Source organism: Sebastes fasciatus, chromosome 23, assembly GCF_043250625.1.
Source record: "Sebastes fasciatus isolate fSebFas1 chromosome 23, fSebFas1.pri, whole genome shotgun sequence".
In the NCBI taxonomy this organism is placed as follows: domain Eukaryota; kingdom Metazoa; phylum Chordata; class Actinopteri; order Perciformes; family Sebastidae; genus Sebastes; species Sebastes fasciatus.
Genome location: NC_133817.1, coordinates 22162576 through 22180059, shown reverse-complemented (window position 1 = coordinate 22180059; position 17484 = coordinate 22162576). Strand labels below are relative to the sequence as shown.

At 38.8% G+C, this 17484-nt stretch overlaps 1 protein-coding gene across 1 annotated transcript in view; it reads left to right on the top strand.

The window, feature by feature from the left end:
* ptprr (protein tyrosine phosphatase receptor type R) overlaps positions 1 to 16843 on the top strand; it is a 50174-nt gene extending 33331 nt beyond the window's left edge. Inside the window, exons 7-16 of the mRNA XM_074625301.1 lie at positions 53 to 174; positions 254 to 388; positions 5570 to 5762; positions 7098 to 7182; positions 8487 to 8566; positions 9800 to 9937; positions 10603 to 10713; positions 10810 to 10967; positions 11048 to 11161; positions 12218 to 16843. Of these exons, the coding sequence (XP_074481402.1) occupies positions 53 to 174; positions 254 to 388; positions 5570 to 5762; positions 7098 to 7182; positions 8487 to 8566; positions 9800 to 9937; positions 10603 to 10713; positions 10810 to 10967; positions 11048 to 11161; positions 12218 to 12311 (1230 nt within the window). The 3' untranslated portion in view covers positions 12312 to 16843. The remainder of the gene's footprint in view (positions 1 to 52; positions 175 to 253; positions 389 to 5569; positions 5763 to 7097; positions 7183 to 8486; positions 8567 to 9799; positions 9938 to 10602; positions 10714 to 10809; positions 10968 to 11047; positions 11162 to 12217) is intronic.
* Positions 16844 to 17484: the final 641 nt, after the last annotated feature.

Below are 17484 nucleotides of genomic sequence, written 5' to 3'. Positions count from 1 at the left end.
CACCTAAATCATATTTATTATGACTCGTTAACGAGTAATTTTTGTTCTCCAGGTTGTGACGTCAGGAAGCATGGTCCAAGCTGAGCTCCCTCCAGCTGTAGCCACGCCCATTCACCAACAGCAGCCAATCGTAGCCTGCCGCCGCCTCGCTCCTCCTGTCGTCCCTCTGCCCAGGTAGGTCCGCTGACAACGGATCACAAAACTACCCAGTTTGAATATATTAAAATAAACCACGTCTGACTTCTCCTCCTAGCACCGCTCCTGCCCCCGTCGTCAGTAGCAACGGCCACGCCCTCCTGGCCAGCGTTGCCCCGGTGACAACCATTAACGAGCTAAAGCCCTGCCCCTCCCCCTTCAGGATGAAACCCGCCGCAGGACTGCAAGAAAGGTAAGAAGAAGACAGGTGTGTTAGCCCCACCCATCTACATATCAGTATGTTAGTTTAGTTAGTTTGGACACAAAATTACTTTATAATAACTTTATTTATCTTCATAACGTTACTACTCCACTCCTCGTTTTAGTCGTTATTGCAGAACCTCACTTTAGTGAGTTTGTGACATGCCGCCAGTCGGTTTAGTTGATACAACCGCTACAACAGTCTTCGTACATCCTGCCACGTTAATTTGAATGGGAATATCTGTTCGACTCCTGTTCTATTTCTATGGGAAGACCTCATCCTGGCAGAGTGGAGAGCGTTCCCAGCAAATACACAGAGCCGGGATGACTCTTGTGTAGAAATAAAACATTTTGTGAACAGACGAGTCACAGGACAGGCAGCAAAGTTTGTAAACAACTCGCAGATAAACTATGATGTAGGGATGTCCATGATTTACCGTTTAACCGTTAACGGGCATTAAGCATTTTAACCGATTAACGCTATCGGTTAAAACAGTTAAAAGAAATGTTAATAATTAACTCAAAAGCTGAGCGGCTCAGAGGAGCGGCTCGTCTCTTTAAGGAGAAAAGCTGGTCCACCTTAACAGCCCACCTTAAGAGGCGGAGCCGGAGTTGCAGGATACAGGAAGTCGTCTCCGGTCTCTGTCTCTCTTGAGCGGAGCGGAGGAGTTCACCGACAAATAAACTGTCCACACACTGCTACACTTACGTTCACAGCTAGAACGCCACCAACAACCTCACACTCACCGCCAACACACACACACACGGTCTGTTGGAAACTCGCTAAAGTTACGCAGACTACGTGTGCGGCGGCGAGCACGAAGCCTCCGGCAATGCTAGAGCTGCTAACGTAGCACAAACACACACACTGTTTGTTGACCACTCGCTAAAGTTCCGCCGGGCAGAGACACAGCTGACAACCTGCTAAACTAAACTAAATGTGTGGTGGAGACTTTTACTGGGAAAGTGGCTGCATGTCCGCGACACTACACGCAGCATCGTAGCTGCTAAGTTAACGCTCCCGGACGGTGAACTGGAGACTCCCGTCAACCAATATCTGTTGTGCTCCTGCAGCTGGTACACCGCTGCATGAGAGGCACAAATCTTGTCGGTTACCGTTTAATAATCGGTTAACGAGGGTCGGTTATCGGTTAAGAACATTTTTCAAAATGAGCATCCCTATTATGATGATTATATGAAAAGAGGCAGTAAATCTGACTAACTGAAGCTTTAAAACTTCCTAACGTTTCAGAAACACGCCTGATGAGCCCTCAGATGGTCCGCCATGTTTAGAGATGGAAGTGTGTTTGTGTGTTTAGAGTAGAGTCACCTCTAACCTGTGATTGTTGGAGCAGTGAGGTGCGTACGTGCAGATGAGGCTTTAAGCAGATGTGTGTGTGTGTGTGTGTGCGCGCGCGTGCGTTTGCGTGCGCGTGCGTGTCCATCCTCATCCTATAGTTCACAGCACTCAAGGATTTACGTTGAGATATTGCAGCAGGTTTCCTCCATAAACAATGTACACAGAGAACATGTACGTGTCCTGTAGCAGGTGTTTATATGAAGGGAGGCGTCTTCCTCTTCATGTCAGGAACATGAGGAGGAAGAGCAGCTCCAACGGGAACTCTAATGTTCCTCCTCAGATTACATTTAAACCGCTGCTTAAAGGACCTTTCCCATGTGTTAGCCCGTTTCCTACAATTCATATAAACTTTACATCACCGCTGATAATTTTCCAAAGAACACCGTTGATCGTCAGACGGATTTTAGTCCAGTCAGCCAGCGATCACGGTTCAGTTCAGGGTGTAATCAAATCAACTCTTTAATTCACATAGTCCAAAGTCTTTCTAAGACTTCGTAAGTCAAAATGTTTCCAAAGTATCTCATCATATTAATTTAAATAAAAACATGAAATAAATCTCAGTTTCCACATTTATGTATTCACTCATTTATTCTTTAATCTATTTATCATTAAATTTCCACGTTTTTATTTACTTATTTATTGTTATTTATTTTTTATATTTCTACATTTTTTATTTACTTATTTATTATTTTTATTCCTCTATATATTTCCATATTTTTAATTCACTTATGTATTCCTTTATTTATGACTTTATATTTCCATATTTTTTATATATTTCTCTTTATATTTCCACATTTTTATTGAGTTATTTATTCTTTTATTTATTTAGCGTAGTATTTCCACATGTATTTTCTCATTATTTTACAGATTTATTCTTTTTAATGGCACTCTTATAACTCCATAAGTCTGAGGAATATAAATGTTTTAATCCTTTTTTTAAATTTAACAAAATCTGACAAACTCTCCAATAAATCTGTGTTAAATAAATTTGTGTCTAAAAGTTCATCTCATAAATCATATCAATTTTGACTTTATATAACTTAGTTTTAATTTAGTATATCTGGTAAACGTCATCAATTTGATGTACAGTATTATCTCACAATGTTAATTGAGTTAATCTCATAATTTTGATTAAGTAGATCAAAGTTTTGATATCGGTGTCTCTTCATTTGACTTGATGAATTTCACAATTTAAATTTAGTAAATCACATTTTAGTTTTGACTCGGTAAATGTAATTATTTATTAAGTATTGATTCATTTAGTCATTAATCTCAAACATCTCTTTGATTTAGTAAATCTCATAGACTAACAAGTCTCGTAATTTTGAATTAATGTCATAAATGTGATTTAGTATCTCATAAATTTGAGTTAAGAGTGTATTATAAATCACTTATATTATAAGTAATATTTCTGTCAGATTTTTAAGCAAAATCCACTCCACATTATGCAACCATTTCATAATTTAATTTAATTTAAAAAGAAATTCCCAATAGAAATACAACCATTTAATTCAATTTAAAAAGATTTAATTTATTTTTAATTAGATTTAATTGAAAAAGAAACCCACTGCAAAATACAGGCATTTATTTATTTAATTTATTTTAATTAAATTTGATATAATTTAATTTAGAAATTCCCTTCACTCATAAATTTGATTTTAAAATATCTCATTATTTGGAGTAATAAATAATCTAATAATTTTAATATTTCTGTCATATTTTTGACATTATCGTTCTTTCTTTGTTTTTTCGTGGCAGAAATGAGCTTCCACCCATGCAACTATTCACACGTTTGTTTTTGATGCGACGGCCAACATGCCCCGGACCTTTGACCCCTCTGATGAACTGTCTGTCTGTCACATGGAGATAATAAGAAACTAGTTCCTGATTAAACTGAAATAAAGTGATTAAAGGCACTGTTGCTGTAAACAGTCTGTTGACTCACCATGACGGAACACATCACATACCTTTTAATTTTCATACTTTCAGTACATTTATCTGATAATACTTTCATACTTTTACTTCAGTAAGGTTTTAAATGCAGGACTTTTACTTGTAGTAGAGTATTTTCATAGTGTGGTATTCATACTTTTACTGCAGTAAAGGAGATGAATTCTTCTTCCACCACTGAAACATTTAATTTAAATAAAAAATACTTGTTTGTGTCTTTGTTAAGAGTTTGAAAACAAAGTTGTGGGCGTGAGAAACCCGGATATAGTTAAATGAAAGCAACCCCATTTTTCAAAATGAGACGCTTTAAGTGTTTGTTCAGATAAATCAGCTTCAGCAGCTCTTTCCTAACTTTCCCTCTTAAGTAGTTTCATAACAGAAAGGAAAACATCTTTATCTGCGCCTCCGCTCGGAGTCGAGCACTTTAGCCGTTATCTGCTGCTCGTAACTTTCCGTCGACTCGCAGATTTGAACCTCGGAGGCCATTTTGTTCTGGTTACATCAGCGTTTAGAGCGGCGGTGTTAAAGTGTGGAGAGCACTCTGTGATCCTCAAGGTAAGAAAAGGAAGGAAGATTTCAGGCTCCGAGTGAGAACAGGATGTTTTTCTTTGTGTGTGTGTCTCTTTGTGTGTGTGCGTGTGTGTCTGTGTGTGTTGTCCACTCTGGATAGCAGCCAATCAGCAATCAGACGAATAGGAAGTAACGGCATCCTGGACAGGAAGCCGGCCGACACGTAGCCAGACGACGAGACTCCACACGCACGCCGTCGAAGCACACCTCGTCTCTTCTTCTTCTGTTGTGACACTTTAACCGTTACAAAACTATTCCACCGTTACTCCTCAGATTTACTCCGGAAACAGGAATTCACCTTGAAATTCAGTTAGATATTCCTAAACCACCTTTAAAAAAAATGCAACAATTTAATAATGATAAAAAAATAATCTATATAAATGCAACAACTGATTATTTAATTTAATTTAAAAATAAATCCTCTATGGAAATGCAACCACTTAATTAATTTGGTTTTTATTTATTTTGAATTAGATTCAATTGAAAAACAAAATCCACTTCAAAATGCAACCATATAATCATTTTTATTTAATTTGAAAATGAATCCCCTATAGAAATGGACCATTTAATTAATTAAAATTTCATTTTATTTAAAATATTTAATTTATTTTTAATTAGATTTAATAGAAAAATAAATTCCCTACTCAAATGCAACCATTTAATAATTTAATTTAATTTGATTTAAAAATAAATCCTCTATAGAAATGCAACCATTTAATTGATTTAATAAAATACAATTTAATTTAATTTAAATATATTTGAGTTATTTTTAATTGGATTTAATAAAAATAAAAAAATCCTCTTATATAACCATTTAATGAATTGAATTAAAAATATTTAATTTTCTTTATTTTTAATTAGATTTGATAGAAAAATTAATCCACTACAAAATGCAACCAATTAATGATTTCATTTAATTTAGTTTAAATTCTCTGTGGAAATGCAACCATTACATCATTTCATTTGATTTAGAAAGAAAATCTCTTCACTCAAATCTAAATGAGACTTGATGTGACTCATTTTCTGAATCTCTTGATCTGGTAGAGAAAAGAGATGAATTTCACCCTCTGCTGGGTTTAGAAAACTTTCATGTACGCAAAATCCAAATGGTATTTTCCTGAACTTCAGCAGAGCAGTAACCTCAGAGAACATGTTGTTATAAATCACAAGCTAGTGAACTCCAACAAAACACAGGAAGGAAGAGGAAGTTTTTGACGTGTCCAGTTCTAACATAATATTTCTTCTCATTTTCTCCCCGTCTCCTCTTCTTCACCTCCCATCCGTCCCCTCCAGACGTGGCTCTAACGTCTCTCTGGTGTTGGACATGTCGGCTCTCGGCTCGGTGGAGCCCCTCAACGTTGCCGCCGTGGTAACCCCCAGAGAGGCGGCAGCTAGGGAGTACCTGCTGGCGGCCGGCCGACCTCTGACGCGACAGCAGCTCCGCGACGTCGTCAACAACACACACAAGCTGCACACCGAGTTCGCTGTAAGTCGTTAAATCCCTCCCACCAAGCGCTACGATTGGCTAGTTGACTTGTATCCTGTTTTCCAAATGAGGATTGGATACGGGATGTTTATTGTCCAGGATTCCCCAAAATTCGTGCCAAAATCTACTCCAGTTTCCTGTTACAGAAAACTATCGTTTATACTGAAACAGAGACGTCCACACCAAACCTCAATTACGCCACCACTTCTCTGCCTGCCTTCACTCACACACCGCGCTCGTTCTCACACTTTCGCTCCACTCTCACGTGCATGCGCGCACACTCCACACTGCAGAAGAGTTAGTTTAGCTCTGAGAATATCTAGTGAATATACAGTGGACGTTTGTGCAGAAATAACTGCTGCAGCTCCTCCAGACCAACAGAGGTTTCCCGTGTCTTGTGAAGTGACGGAGCTCCGCAGAGAGAAACGTTATCGTCTCCGACCAAAACTCCGGTGTCTCCCCTGTTCCCTCCGGCCGCGGTCGGGAGGCTGAAGCAGGAAAATCCAACACTAGGATCAGCATTGATTCATGGAGAGACCTTCGTCTGGTCAGCTAACATTACTGCTGATATTGTGCTTTTAGCTGACGTGTGTCTCCTCACTGTTTTCAGCGATGCTCATTCATGTCTATGTAGAGCGAGCAAGCGCGAGCAAGCGCGAGCAACAGGACGCTGACTTTCGTTGACTTAACGGCCACAGGTGTCGCTGTTAACAAGACATTTCTGATTTTTACAAACAGTCCTAACTACTAACTATTGTGTACCAATATAAATATATTATGGCTGTCAATCGATAACATTTTTTAATCGCGATTAATCGCAAATCACGCATTTTTTTTATCTGTTCAAAATGTACTTTAAAGGGAGATTTGTCAAGTATTTAATACACTTATCAACATGGGAGTGGACAAATATATACCAATGGATCCATTAGGTTTTTTCTAGTTTCATATGACCATTATCTTCACTCTAGCTTTAAAACTGAGCCGCTACAACCTAAAAATCACAGGCTGTGTTAATGCGTTAAAGAAATTAGTGGCGTTAAAACAAATTTGTGTTAATGCGTCATTATTGCGTTAACTTTGACAGCCCTAATACTTTTATTTTTTTGAGTAACTTAAAGCATGTCAGTGAACTGTATATGTCCAGCCCTTGATGTGATTCTCATTTCCCAGCGTTGCCCTTAGTGAAACTGAGTTTGATACTCCTGCTTCACCGTGTAAAAATGACCACCGGTGATCGTGGACTGGTTACCTGTCCTATCAGGTGTCCATTCAGGTGTCCTATCAGGTGTCCGATCATTTCATTCATTTTAACGTTGAATTCTTCCATCTCAGGAAATTCCCATGAACTTCATTGATCCCAAAGAGCTCGATATTCCAAACCACGGGACCAAGAACAGATACAAGACCATACTGCCCAGTGAGTACTCTGTGTGCGTGTGCGTGTGTGTGCGTGTGTGTGTGTGTGTGTTTGTGTGTGTGATAACCTCTGTGTTGCTAGGAGACAGTAAATGTCCCAAAACAGTCCTGTTGAACCAGGAAGTAGTTTTACTATGTGGAAGGGGCTCAAGGTCAAAGGGGAATAACCTCAAGGACGAGCTAATATCACATCTCCCTCCTCCCTGAACACACACACACACACACACACACACACACACACACACACACACGCTTGAACAATAGATTTTCCTCGGAGTACAGTTTGTTCTCACAGCCAGCCGAGCATTTAGCCTGATTAACACATTATGTAACACACACACACACACACACACACACACACACAATGATAGTTTTGAGTTGAGGGGAGGTTATCAATACAACACTAAGTGGGGGGGGGGGTCCTTCCTTCCTTCCTTCCGGCCAATCAAGAGCAAGGAATGCTCACCTAGAGCTGCTGTCAATCAAACTCCTTCCTGTGTTGGAGCGTCTGTGTCGTCTCTTCTGAAGTGTTTGCTGCTCTGAGGTCTAGACCGGGTTTAGAAGAGGGAGTCCAGACCAAGTCAGGACTGAGGTTAACAAGGGTTCAACATCAAGTCTAAAAGGGGAACAAGATCAAGTCGAAACCAAGTCTTCACGGGGGTCGAGACCCACCCAATACCGAGTCTAAAAGGGACTTGAAACCAAGTCAAAGACCAAGTCTAAAAGCAGATCAAGACTGAGTCTAAAACAGCCCAAACCAAGTCAGGACTGAGTTTAACAGGGACTTGAGACCAAGTCTAAAAGGAGATCTAGCCAAGTCAAGACTGATCATCACTTAAAGACTGAGCCTGCAATGGACATAAGACCAAATCCAGACTAATCTTAAATAGTAGGCCAAAAGGGGGTCTAAAAGGGGCTTGAAGCCAAGTCAAGACAGAGCCTAAAAGAAGGTCAGGATTAAGTCCAGAATGAGTCTTAAATAGGCATGAGACCAAGTCAAGACTGAATCTAAAATGGGCACAAGACAAACACGACGAAGTTTGAAAACGGCGTGAAAACCAAGTTGGAAATGGGCTTGAGATCAAGTTTAAGAGCAAGTCTAAAAGCGGGTCAAGACCCTCCTCGGCAAACAAGATCAAGTTTTTTTGTCATACTTTTTTCTAACGCTGACGGGATTTAGAGCAGAAACATTAAGATTTGATGAAACTATCCGGTCAGATGTAAACGCCTGATCTAAATCTTTCTCCTATCCTTATTTCCTCTCTCGCTTGTGTCCTCGCCTCCTCTCCTCGCCGTGCGTCCTAGACCCTCATTCCAGAGTGATCCTGAAGGCGAAGAGCTGCAACGACCTGCTGAGCTCCTACATCAACGCCAACTACATACGGGTGGGTAGATTCACTCAGAGTCCATCAGTAATTTTAGACTTCATGATGGAGATCCAGTGTGGAGATCTAATAATACTCGCTCAAGGATTTTTCTGATGTCGCCACATCACTCATCCACCATTTCTCTCTAAATGTCTTTTTTAGCTCCGTGTCCTCACCTTTTGTCCTTTAACATAACGACAACCAAATCATTTTGTGTTGTTCACTGTATTTTCTCAGAAAAAAACATCCAACACACTGACGTTATCACATCATCTATGTGGAATGTCAACACACACTCGCAGTAATGCAGTGAAAGTCTACTGCTGCTGCTGCTGTAGAAGTCTGTAATGTCGCTCTCAGACTCTGATACAATAGACTTTCTTCCTGTCAGGAAGCTCCACTGAAACAATTTAAACTGTCGGAGAACAGAGGCTTCATCCTGCTGAACATGTCAACACAGTGACTACATTTATCACAATGAAGGGACGAGCAGAGCACCACATTACGATCAAAACTCTAGTAATGGTAAAAACATCTTTTTTGTTCATGCAAACTACTGAATACAGATAATATCTCAGGTTCAGACAGTCAAACACAGCATCCTCTTCTAAATCTCTTCTTCAAACTTTTTCTTAACTTCGTTTTAATTGTTGAAACTATTTTATCTTTTTTTTATTTCATGTTTTGGATTTTATGTACTTTAACTTTTAATTTGACTTCACTTTGTAACTTTGTTTTAAAAGGTGCTACATAAATAAAGTTACTATTAGTATTATTAATAGTAGAAATATCTAGACAATATGATGCACGATGAAATAAGAGATCATCTGCAAAGTAAAAACCAAATGTGTTTTTATCAAAAAAGCAGAATATAAGAAGCAAAGAAAAGTATTTTTTTCCATTTTGAGTAACATTCTCAAACCCTTTGTAGTATCTGGCACATATATAAAGTATTGTGAATGCTTACATCACTCCTGTACCACAATTGAATTAATGATAGCTTGTTTTTAACTGTGCCTAAAATATGTATGTACAGGGTTAATCTCCTCCATGTATTCACCTTGAGAAAATAAAATTCCTTATAAATAAACATATAAATACCTGCACTGATGATTAATAATAACATCATGTACTTTAGCTCTCCTGCTGTTAGAAGAAATGGATTATGAATGACTTCCTCACATTATGAAGTCTTCCAGCGCTCATGTCACTTCCCTGCTGACGCTGTCATATGATTGGCTCTCGTCCCAGGGTTACCTTGGCGAGGAGAAGGCGTTCATCGCCACCCAGGGTCCCATGGTGAACACGGTGAACGACTTCTGGCAGATGGCCTGGCAGGAGGAGGCGTCCGTCATCGTCATGATCACCAAACTGAAGGAGAAGAACGAGGTAATCTGACGAAGAGGGAAGTGATTTGATAGAATTCTGTAACTTTAAAAAAAAAAAAACAGCCGGAGAGGTGGATGCGGAGGTCAAAGATAAATTTTACATCTGACATTCAGCTGTTGCAAAGCAGCTAATTATTGTTGGAAAGTCAATCGCAGAATAAAACCAGTAAGTAGACGTGGACAAACGTGATTCTTTCCGTTAGAGGGATATTTTGGATGTCTCTCAGTGTGGTTGTGAAAAATGTAAAGAATCCGTTTAAGTGTATTTAGAATATTTTCACCGCTTTGCCTCGCCATCAGACAGCCCTTTCTGACGGGGAACTGAAGCTGTTAAGCTGTTAAGCCACCAGACTCCATTGAGAAAAAATTTAATTTTACCTCTCAGAACACAGGAGTTGCTGATCTACCACTGCATCGATCAGTTAGTTAGTTTGTGTTATTGAGTGGTGTGCTGGAGAGCGGTCGTAATTTTGCTAAACAAAATTCCAATTTCTGCAAGTTGTTTTTCCTAAAAGAAATGAAATGAAACCAGTAGCTGCTTGGAAAATCTGATGGGAGGATTATTGCAGGACTGGAAACAGCTGATCTGTAGTTAATGTGCTCACCATTTAAAAACTAACCGTGTGATACTGTAACTGTTCCCCCGTTATCTCTGTGTCTCTGTAGAAGTGTGTCCTGTACTGGCCGGAGAAGAGGGGGATCTATGGGAAGGTTGAAGTGTTGGTCAACAGCATCAGAGAGTGTGAACACTACACCACTCGCAGCCTCACACTCAAGGTATTTTAGTTAATATTCCTGTTATTTCATCTGTGTTGTGAAGCAGATAAAGTCTTTGTGTTTGGGGATACAGATTTGATGTGTTCTTGTGTGCAGTGTGGGAATCAAACCCGCGTGCTGCAGCATTACTGGTACACCTCATGGCCCGACCACAAAACCCCCGACTCAACGATGCCGCTGCTGCAGCTGATGGCCGACGTGGAGACTGACAGACGGACGGCTGCCGTCATGGGACCGGTCATCGTCCACTGCAGGTAGAGAGAGAGAAAGACAGAAACTTTACTACTGCTGGTAAAAAGGTTTAAAAATAACTCCCACGCTCCTCTGCTCGCAGTGCCGGGATTGGCCGGACAGGCTGCTTCATCGCCACGACGATAGGCTGTCGACAGCTGCAGCTGGAGGGAGTGGTGGATGTGCTGAGCATCACCTGCCACCTCCGAGCCGACAGGTAACACACTAATACTAACTGCAAGGACATTTTATTGATTTACATTACCAAAACAATTACTTTAACCTGAACCTGAAGCCTTAAACCAAATTTAGACTACACAACATCAGTCCAATAATAATCTCTATAAACACATCCTGCATATGATGCAGAATCTGCACTCTTCTGTGCAAAAATAAATACATAAAAATCAATGCATAAATAAATAAATACATATATAAAAAATAAATCCCAAAATATATACATACATTTAAAAATAAATAAAAATAAAACATAAATAAATAAAAGGAAAAATGAAACAGAAAAGTAAATAAATAAGGGAATTAAAACAAAGATAAATATATAAAGCATATTTAAACAGAAATATCAATATGTCACATTTTTTTTGTCTACATTTAATTATAATATTATTTTTGCTACATTTAATGACATATTTATTCATTTATTTATTTATTTTGGCAGGTTCTGTCCTCCATACCTAAATAAAAAATACATGCAAAAATAAATACATACATTTAAAAATGTATATAAATAATACATAAATAAATAAAAGGAAAAATTAAACAGAAAAGTAAATAAATAAGGGAATTGATACAAATATAAATAAAGAGTTATATTTAAACAGAAATATCAATTTATGTTACATTTCTTTGACCACATTTATTTTTGATATTATTTTTGCTACATTAAATGACACATTTATTTATTTATTGAGTCATTTATTGATTTGTTTTTGATTTTGACAGGTTTTGTCCTCCATACATGTAGACGTAGTCACTGTCAGTGTGTAAACAGATGTTAAATCCAATCTTAATTTATGACCAATATGTAATGTATGTTCATTTCAGTCTTATTTAGAATACTCAATGGCTATGGAGCTATTAAAAACAAACCTTATCAGCAACTTAATGTAAAAAGCACATTTTCATGCTTAGATGGTATAAAAATACTTTTAACTGTATACATTTTCTTGATTTAAACAAATATAAATGGTAATAGTGCTGTTTTCTTTAAACATGAGTGTCACAATAACTAATAATCTATGTGTCTGTGCAGAGGAGGTATGATCCAGACAGGTGAGCAGTACGAGTTCGTCCATCACGCCTTGAGCCTGTACGAGGCCCGCCTATCTGCAGAAACTGGCCAATGAGAGTGCACCACCCACCCAGGAGGCGTCGACTTAAACCTGGAAGTGAGCTAACACAGCGAAGTCCTTAACGCAGGTATGATCTCCGAGATTAGGGAGCTGTGGAGGACGTCTTTTAGTTTGACGGACAACCAATGAGGACTGCTGTGGGCGGAGCCTGCTGAAGGAAAGAGGAAAGGTACATTTCTGAAAATGGAATATATACGTTCTTCTTCTTCTCTGCTGTTTCTTCTTCACGTGTTGTTGGCGAGTGGTTCTTCAGAGGAAAGACTCTCTTCACTTCTGACTGTTGGATCGTGTTTTTAGCTAACCAGACTGTCCTGTTACCTCTTTTCTGTCATGGAGACGTAGAAATAGTTTGATTGAAATCGATGGTACATTGTTCAATTGTTGTGTTTCTGTGTTTTATAGGATTTTAAAATTATTTTGTATCGTGGTGTTCTTCTAAGAAAGGCTATTGGAAAAATGACTGTTAGCTGGTTGCACTGTTGAACCAACCCTTCCAGCCTCGCTGCTTGTGACATCCGCACTCCGTACGTTACTCCATGACTCAGTCACAGACTACCTACGCAAATCTTTTTAATGTTTACGTGTTGTCCAGGAGCGTGATGTATCTTCATGCTTATTTTCCTGATCTCACAGATCAAAACTTCATTTTAAACTTCTCAGAGATACTAAATGTGTTTAGAAACTTTCAGCTCATGTAACCTGAAATGTTAACTTGCTAACTAGCAAACACATTAATTTTTAATGTTTATATGGTAACGCTACTTTCTGACATGTTTTCAAGTGGGCTATTATCCTTAACCAGACACTAGTAAACTAATAAACCTATATTTAGGTGCATTTTTAAGTATCACATTAGAAAAGGTGTATGGAAATGGCTTCCTCAATTGCTCGCTTGAGGTGTTTTTTTGCCTTCGTCGAAAAACTGGATGCACTAAATGAATTCTTACGTAGCGAACATTTAACTCACATGACTGATCAGCTGTTTCCGTTAACGGCGTCTTCTCGGATATTCCGATAACGTGCAAATGCTCGTCTTCGTATTCGGACAATATCAAACATGGCTAATACTAGCTGACAACTATTTAAACTTTAAGCAAATTAAGCAAATTCCTAAAGACCTCTCCATTTTTTTTCTTGTAGATTGTTAGATGGTCAAGCCGACTTGTTTTGTTTCCGGTTTGCAACCTACTCTGTTTACTGGCGGATTACAGCCATGCGTAAAGCGTAGCCTATACCGCCAACTTCTGACGGAACTAAGCTTTGCGTAGCTGAGTTTATTCGCTTCACACCAGCTGATGGAAATACGCCTAATTCGCATTTCTTTTTTGCGACATTTCAAAAGTTTGCTTAACACTGTTGAGTAGGTGAGCTAATACACTGGTTAGCTAGCTAGCAAACTGACGTCTAAACACCCATTTCATTGTTAAAGCTGCAGTAGGCAGTATATTTTTGGCATCATTGGGCAAAAATTCCATAATAACCTTTCAGCATATTGTAATTCAAGTGTTCTGAGAGAAAACTAGACTTCTGCTCCTCCTCATGGCTCTGTTTTCAGGCTTTAGAACATCTAACCTGTTACGGGAGACTTTGACCAATCACAGGTCTTTTCATGGAGAGAGCGTTCCTATTGGCTGTGCTCCAGTCATGTGACCAGAACTTGGCGTTCCTTCAACAGATTTCAAGATGGCGGCGGCGTCAAAAACGTTCTCATTTTACAGCTAAACCGTGCACTACAAGATGATTCTGAGAACATGTGAGGAGAGAAATAGGCATTAACGTAACAGAATATTGATTCATATTTGATCAGTGCTGCCTAGTTTGACCGTTTGGTCGGAGTTCGCGAGTGATTGACAGCCGGCTCTCATAGACAGCAGCTGGACAGCAGACCTCAGATCAGCTCTGTCTGCTTGGTTTCATCCGGTCTGTGAAATCTTGCAGATGTCGTGAGAGCACCGGAGAACACCGGAGGACACAGAGGAACATGATTTTTTTTTCAGGTTACCTGTTTCATGTACTACTGTCACAATATAGCAACCGTTTTATAAAAATAACTTTTGTTAATCATATTTGCTCCAATCTCTCCTACTGATGCTTTAATCAATAGTAATCGAGTACCACTCAAAAACAAACTTTATAATTATTATTTCCACAGACTGCGCCGCTGGACGCACGTTTTTTCGACTACTCGGTAACTTACGGAGAGCTGATGTCACAAATGGGGCTAACCTCCAGCCATAGATCACATGCTAGAAGCTAACAAACCAATGTAATGACAAATAAGCTCCTGCTAAGCTAGTTCTCGTAGTACAGCGATCTCCATAGAGGCTAATTCTAGCTTTAGTAGTTCAGTGTTAATCCGTATACTTTAATGTCAATAAATGGATGCTAACCTATAAGCTCATGCTATTATTAGCGCGCTATGCTAATGCAATATTTTGTTAAAACCAATTAAATCCAGTTTTCAACTGCCAATCCATCCTCGTAAAAGAATAACTTGTTTGTTACAGCAATTATTGTTTATACTATTTAACAAGTACGGCTCCCATGAGGCTTTGACTTCAGGATTGAGTCTAAGAATTATGGGATCTGTAGTTTTTGAATGCTAACATATATAACTGTTGTTTTAGCTTTGTTCAAATGATCTTATATGGACTCAACTCCCCACCATCATGTTAAAACTTTTACTGGATAAAATGTATAAAACACATAAATAAATGGAGGCTAGTGGAACACAAGCAGTAAAATTAATACTGTTGAAATATCTTGACATTTTATTCAAAGTTTAGTTTTTCAGCACTCGGCCAAATTTAAAAACATAATTTGCTGAAAATTGTTGTGCTGCTTTGTCTCAGAGTTTTCACTCTGTATGGTAGTTAACCTTGTTTCTTACATTGACAATTCCCCTGTTGTATAATATGTTGCTTTATACCAAAAATGTGAAATATTTTACGTCACAATGGTGCAGTCATCTCATCGATGTGCTGTTGTAAATTGTTATCATAGTGAGTGTTATTTTTGGTGTATCAAAGTAATAATAACTTTATTTTTATACTGTTTTTACATGTTTTTGATGTGTTTTAGCAGCTATCAACTATTTGTCAACTCGCATGAAAGCTCGCTATTTGGGGTACAAACTTCATCATCTCTTAATCGTGAACTTAACAGGAGCCGTCCAATATAACTACGTATTTTAGAATAAAATGTGAAACAACAATGAAAATACTGAGGTGGTTTTGTCAGTTCCTGGAGTGTTGACTTGTTTTAGAGATTTGAGGTTCCTGCAGTAATGAAGAACATTAACATTACACATATACTCTGCTCTCTGTGTGAATGGGATAACATTGTACAGTACATGTTAAAGTGCTATTAAACCACGGACCACAAACAAATACGGAGATCTCTGCTGCTAAAACTGGGATTGTTGGGACTGTTGGGACTATTGGGACAATTAGAACTGATGGGACTGTTGGGACCATCTGGAACTGATGGGACTGTTGGGACCATTGGAACTGATGGGACTGTTGGGACCGTTGGAACTGATGGGACTTTTGGGACCGTTGGAACTGTTGGGACCATTGGAACTGATGGGACTGTTGGGACCACTGGAACTGATAGGACTGTTGAGACCATTGGAACTGATGGGACTGTTGGGACCATTGGAACTGATGGGACTGTTGGGACCGTTGGGACCATTGGAACTGATGGGACCATTGGGAATGTTGGGACCATCGGGACCGATGGGACTGTTGGGACCGTCAGTACTGGACCGTTGGGACCGTAGGAAGTGTTGACGGACAATAAATGAGAAACTTTGACTCCTCTTTTTCTATGTACCAAATCATTTTTTTATTTATTCTGTTTCTTGTGATACAATCAAGAGACTTTGGACCAGCGTTTCTGCGTCTACATGTCCAACACGCCTCCGTGGGACCATCATCAACCCAGTTTTCACTTCAGTCAATTCAAGATGATTTCAAACTCAAAATAGTTAAAATCTGGCAGATTGTGATGTAATCCTTGTTTGAACTGAAGTGAAAATGAGTTGACTCCAGCCTCTATACCCACTGCAGCAGCGGGTACAACACACTGCCTCTGACGTAGTATTGTGTACAGTAGGTGGTGGTTCATGTCCTGTACTTTACTGTTGTTGACTGTTGATGGAGCTTAAAGGGACACTGCACATTTTCAGTTTTAGACAAAAAACATCAGGTGCCATGCCATCGTTGTTACACCCAGGCACTAAATAAGTCCTACGAATAATCTGTACAGCTTCATCACTTAATCGTTGCCACCTGGATCAGAACTTTCTGTCACAGTTTACTCTGTAAAACGTAGCCTAAACTAAAGAAACTTGTTTAGAAATATAAAATAAAATGTCACATTTGGCCTGGTGAAACTGAAGAAAATGCTGTATTGTACCATAACAGCAGAACAGTTAATAATAACAGTAGCTAGTAAAATAAAATTTGATTAGAAATACTATTTTTATTGAGATTTCTGCTGTTATGATAATAATAATAAAAATATGCATCAATAAACGAGACAGAAGGTCCTGATATGGAAGGGAGGGATGATGGGTAGTCAGAGTCAGTAATTACTTGCAAATGTTACCGGAATTGTGACTAGAAAAGATAACATATGCCAGTAAACTATTAACTCAAGAATTAGCTCACCAGACAGTGTTGGTTAGATGAACAAATACAAACTGACTTCATCTAAACACCCATTTCAGAGTTCTGAAGAACGAAACTATCACATTAAAATAATGATAAAACATGTTAGTGTCCCTTTAAACTTCTGCTGTGTGGGTATTACAGCCCAGTCCGAGTACACCTGATGCTAACCAGTGTACGTATGCTACGTGTTTTTTTTTTAACTGTATTACTAATCAACTTGAATGTTGTAATAGTTGGGAACATTAGCCACTGAGTAGTGTTATAACCTCTATCTACTCTATCTACATATATATTGTTACTTGTAATCTGTACATAAACACTGGACATAAAAACAATGGAGCTCTTGACTCATGCTGTTGTGGACTCTGACTGACTGACTGGGTTGAAAACCAAATAATTGTACATTGAACAGAGGCTAGACAGGAAGTGATGTCATGATTTTGGCTCTCTATTATGCAGGCTAAAGGACACACCATGTATGCTAGCTTGTA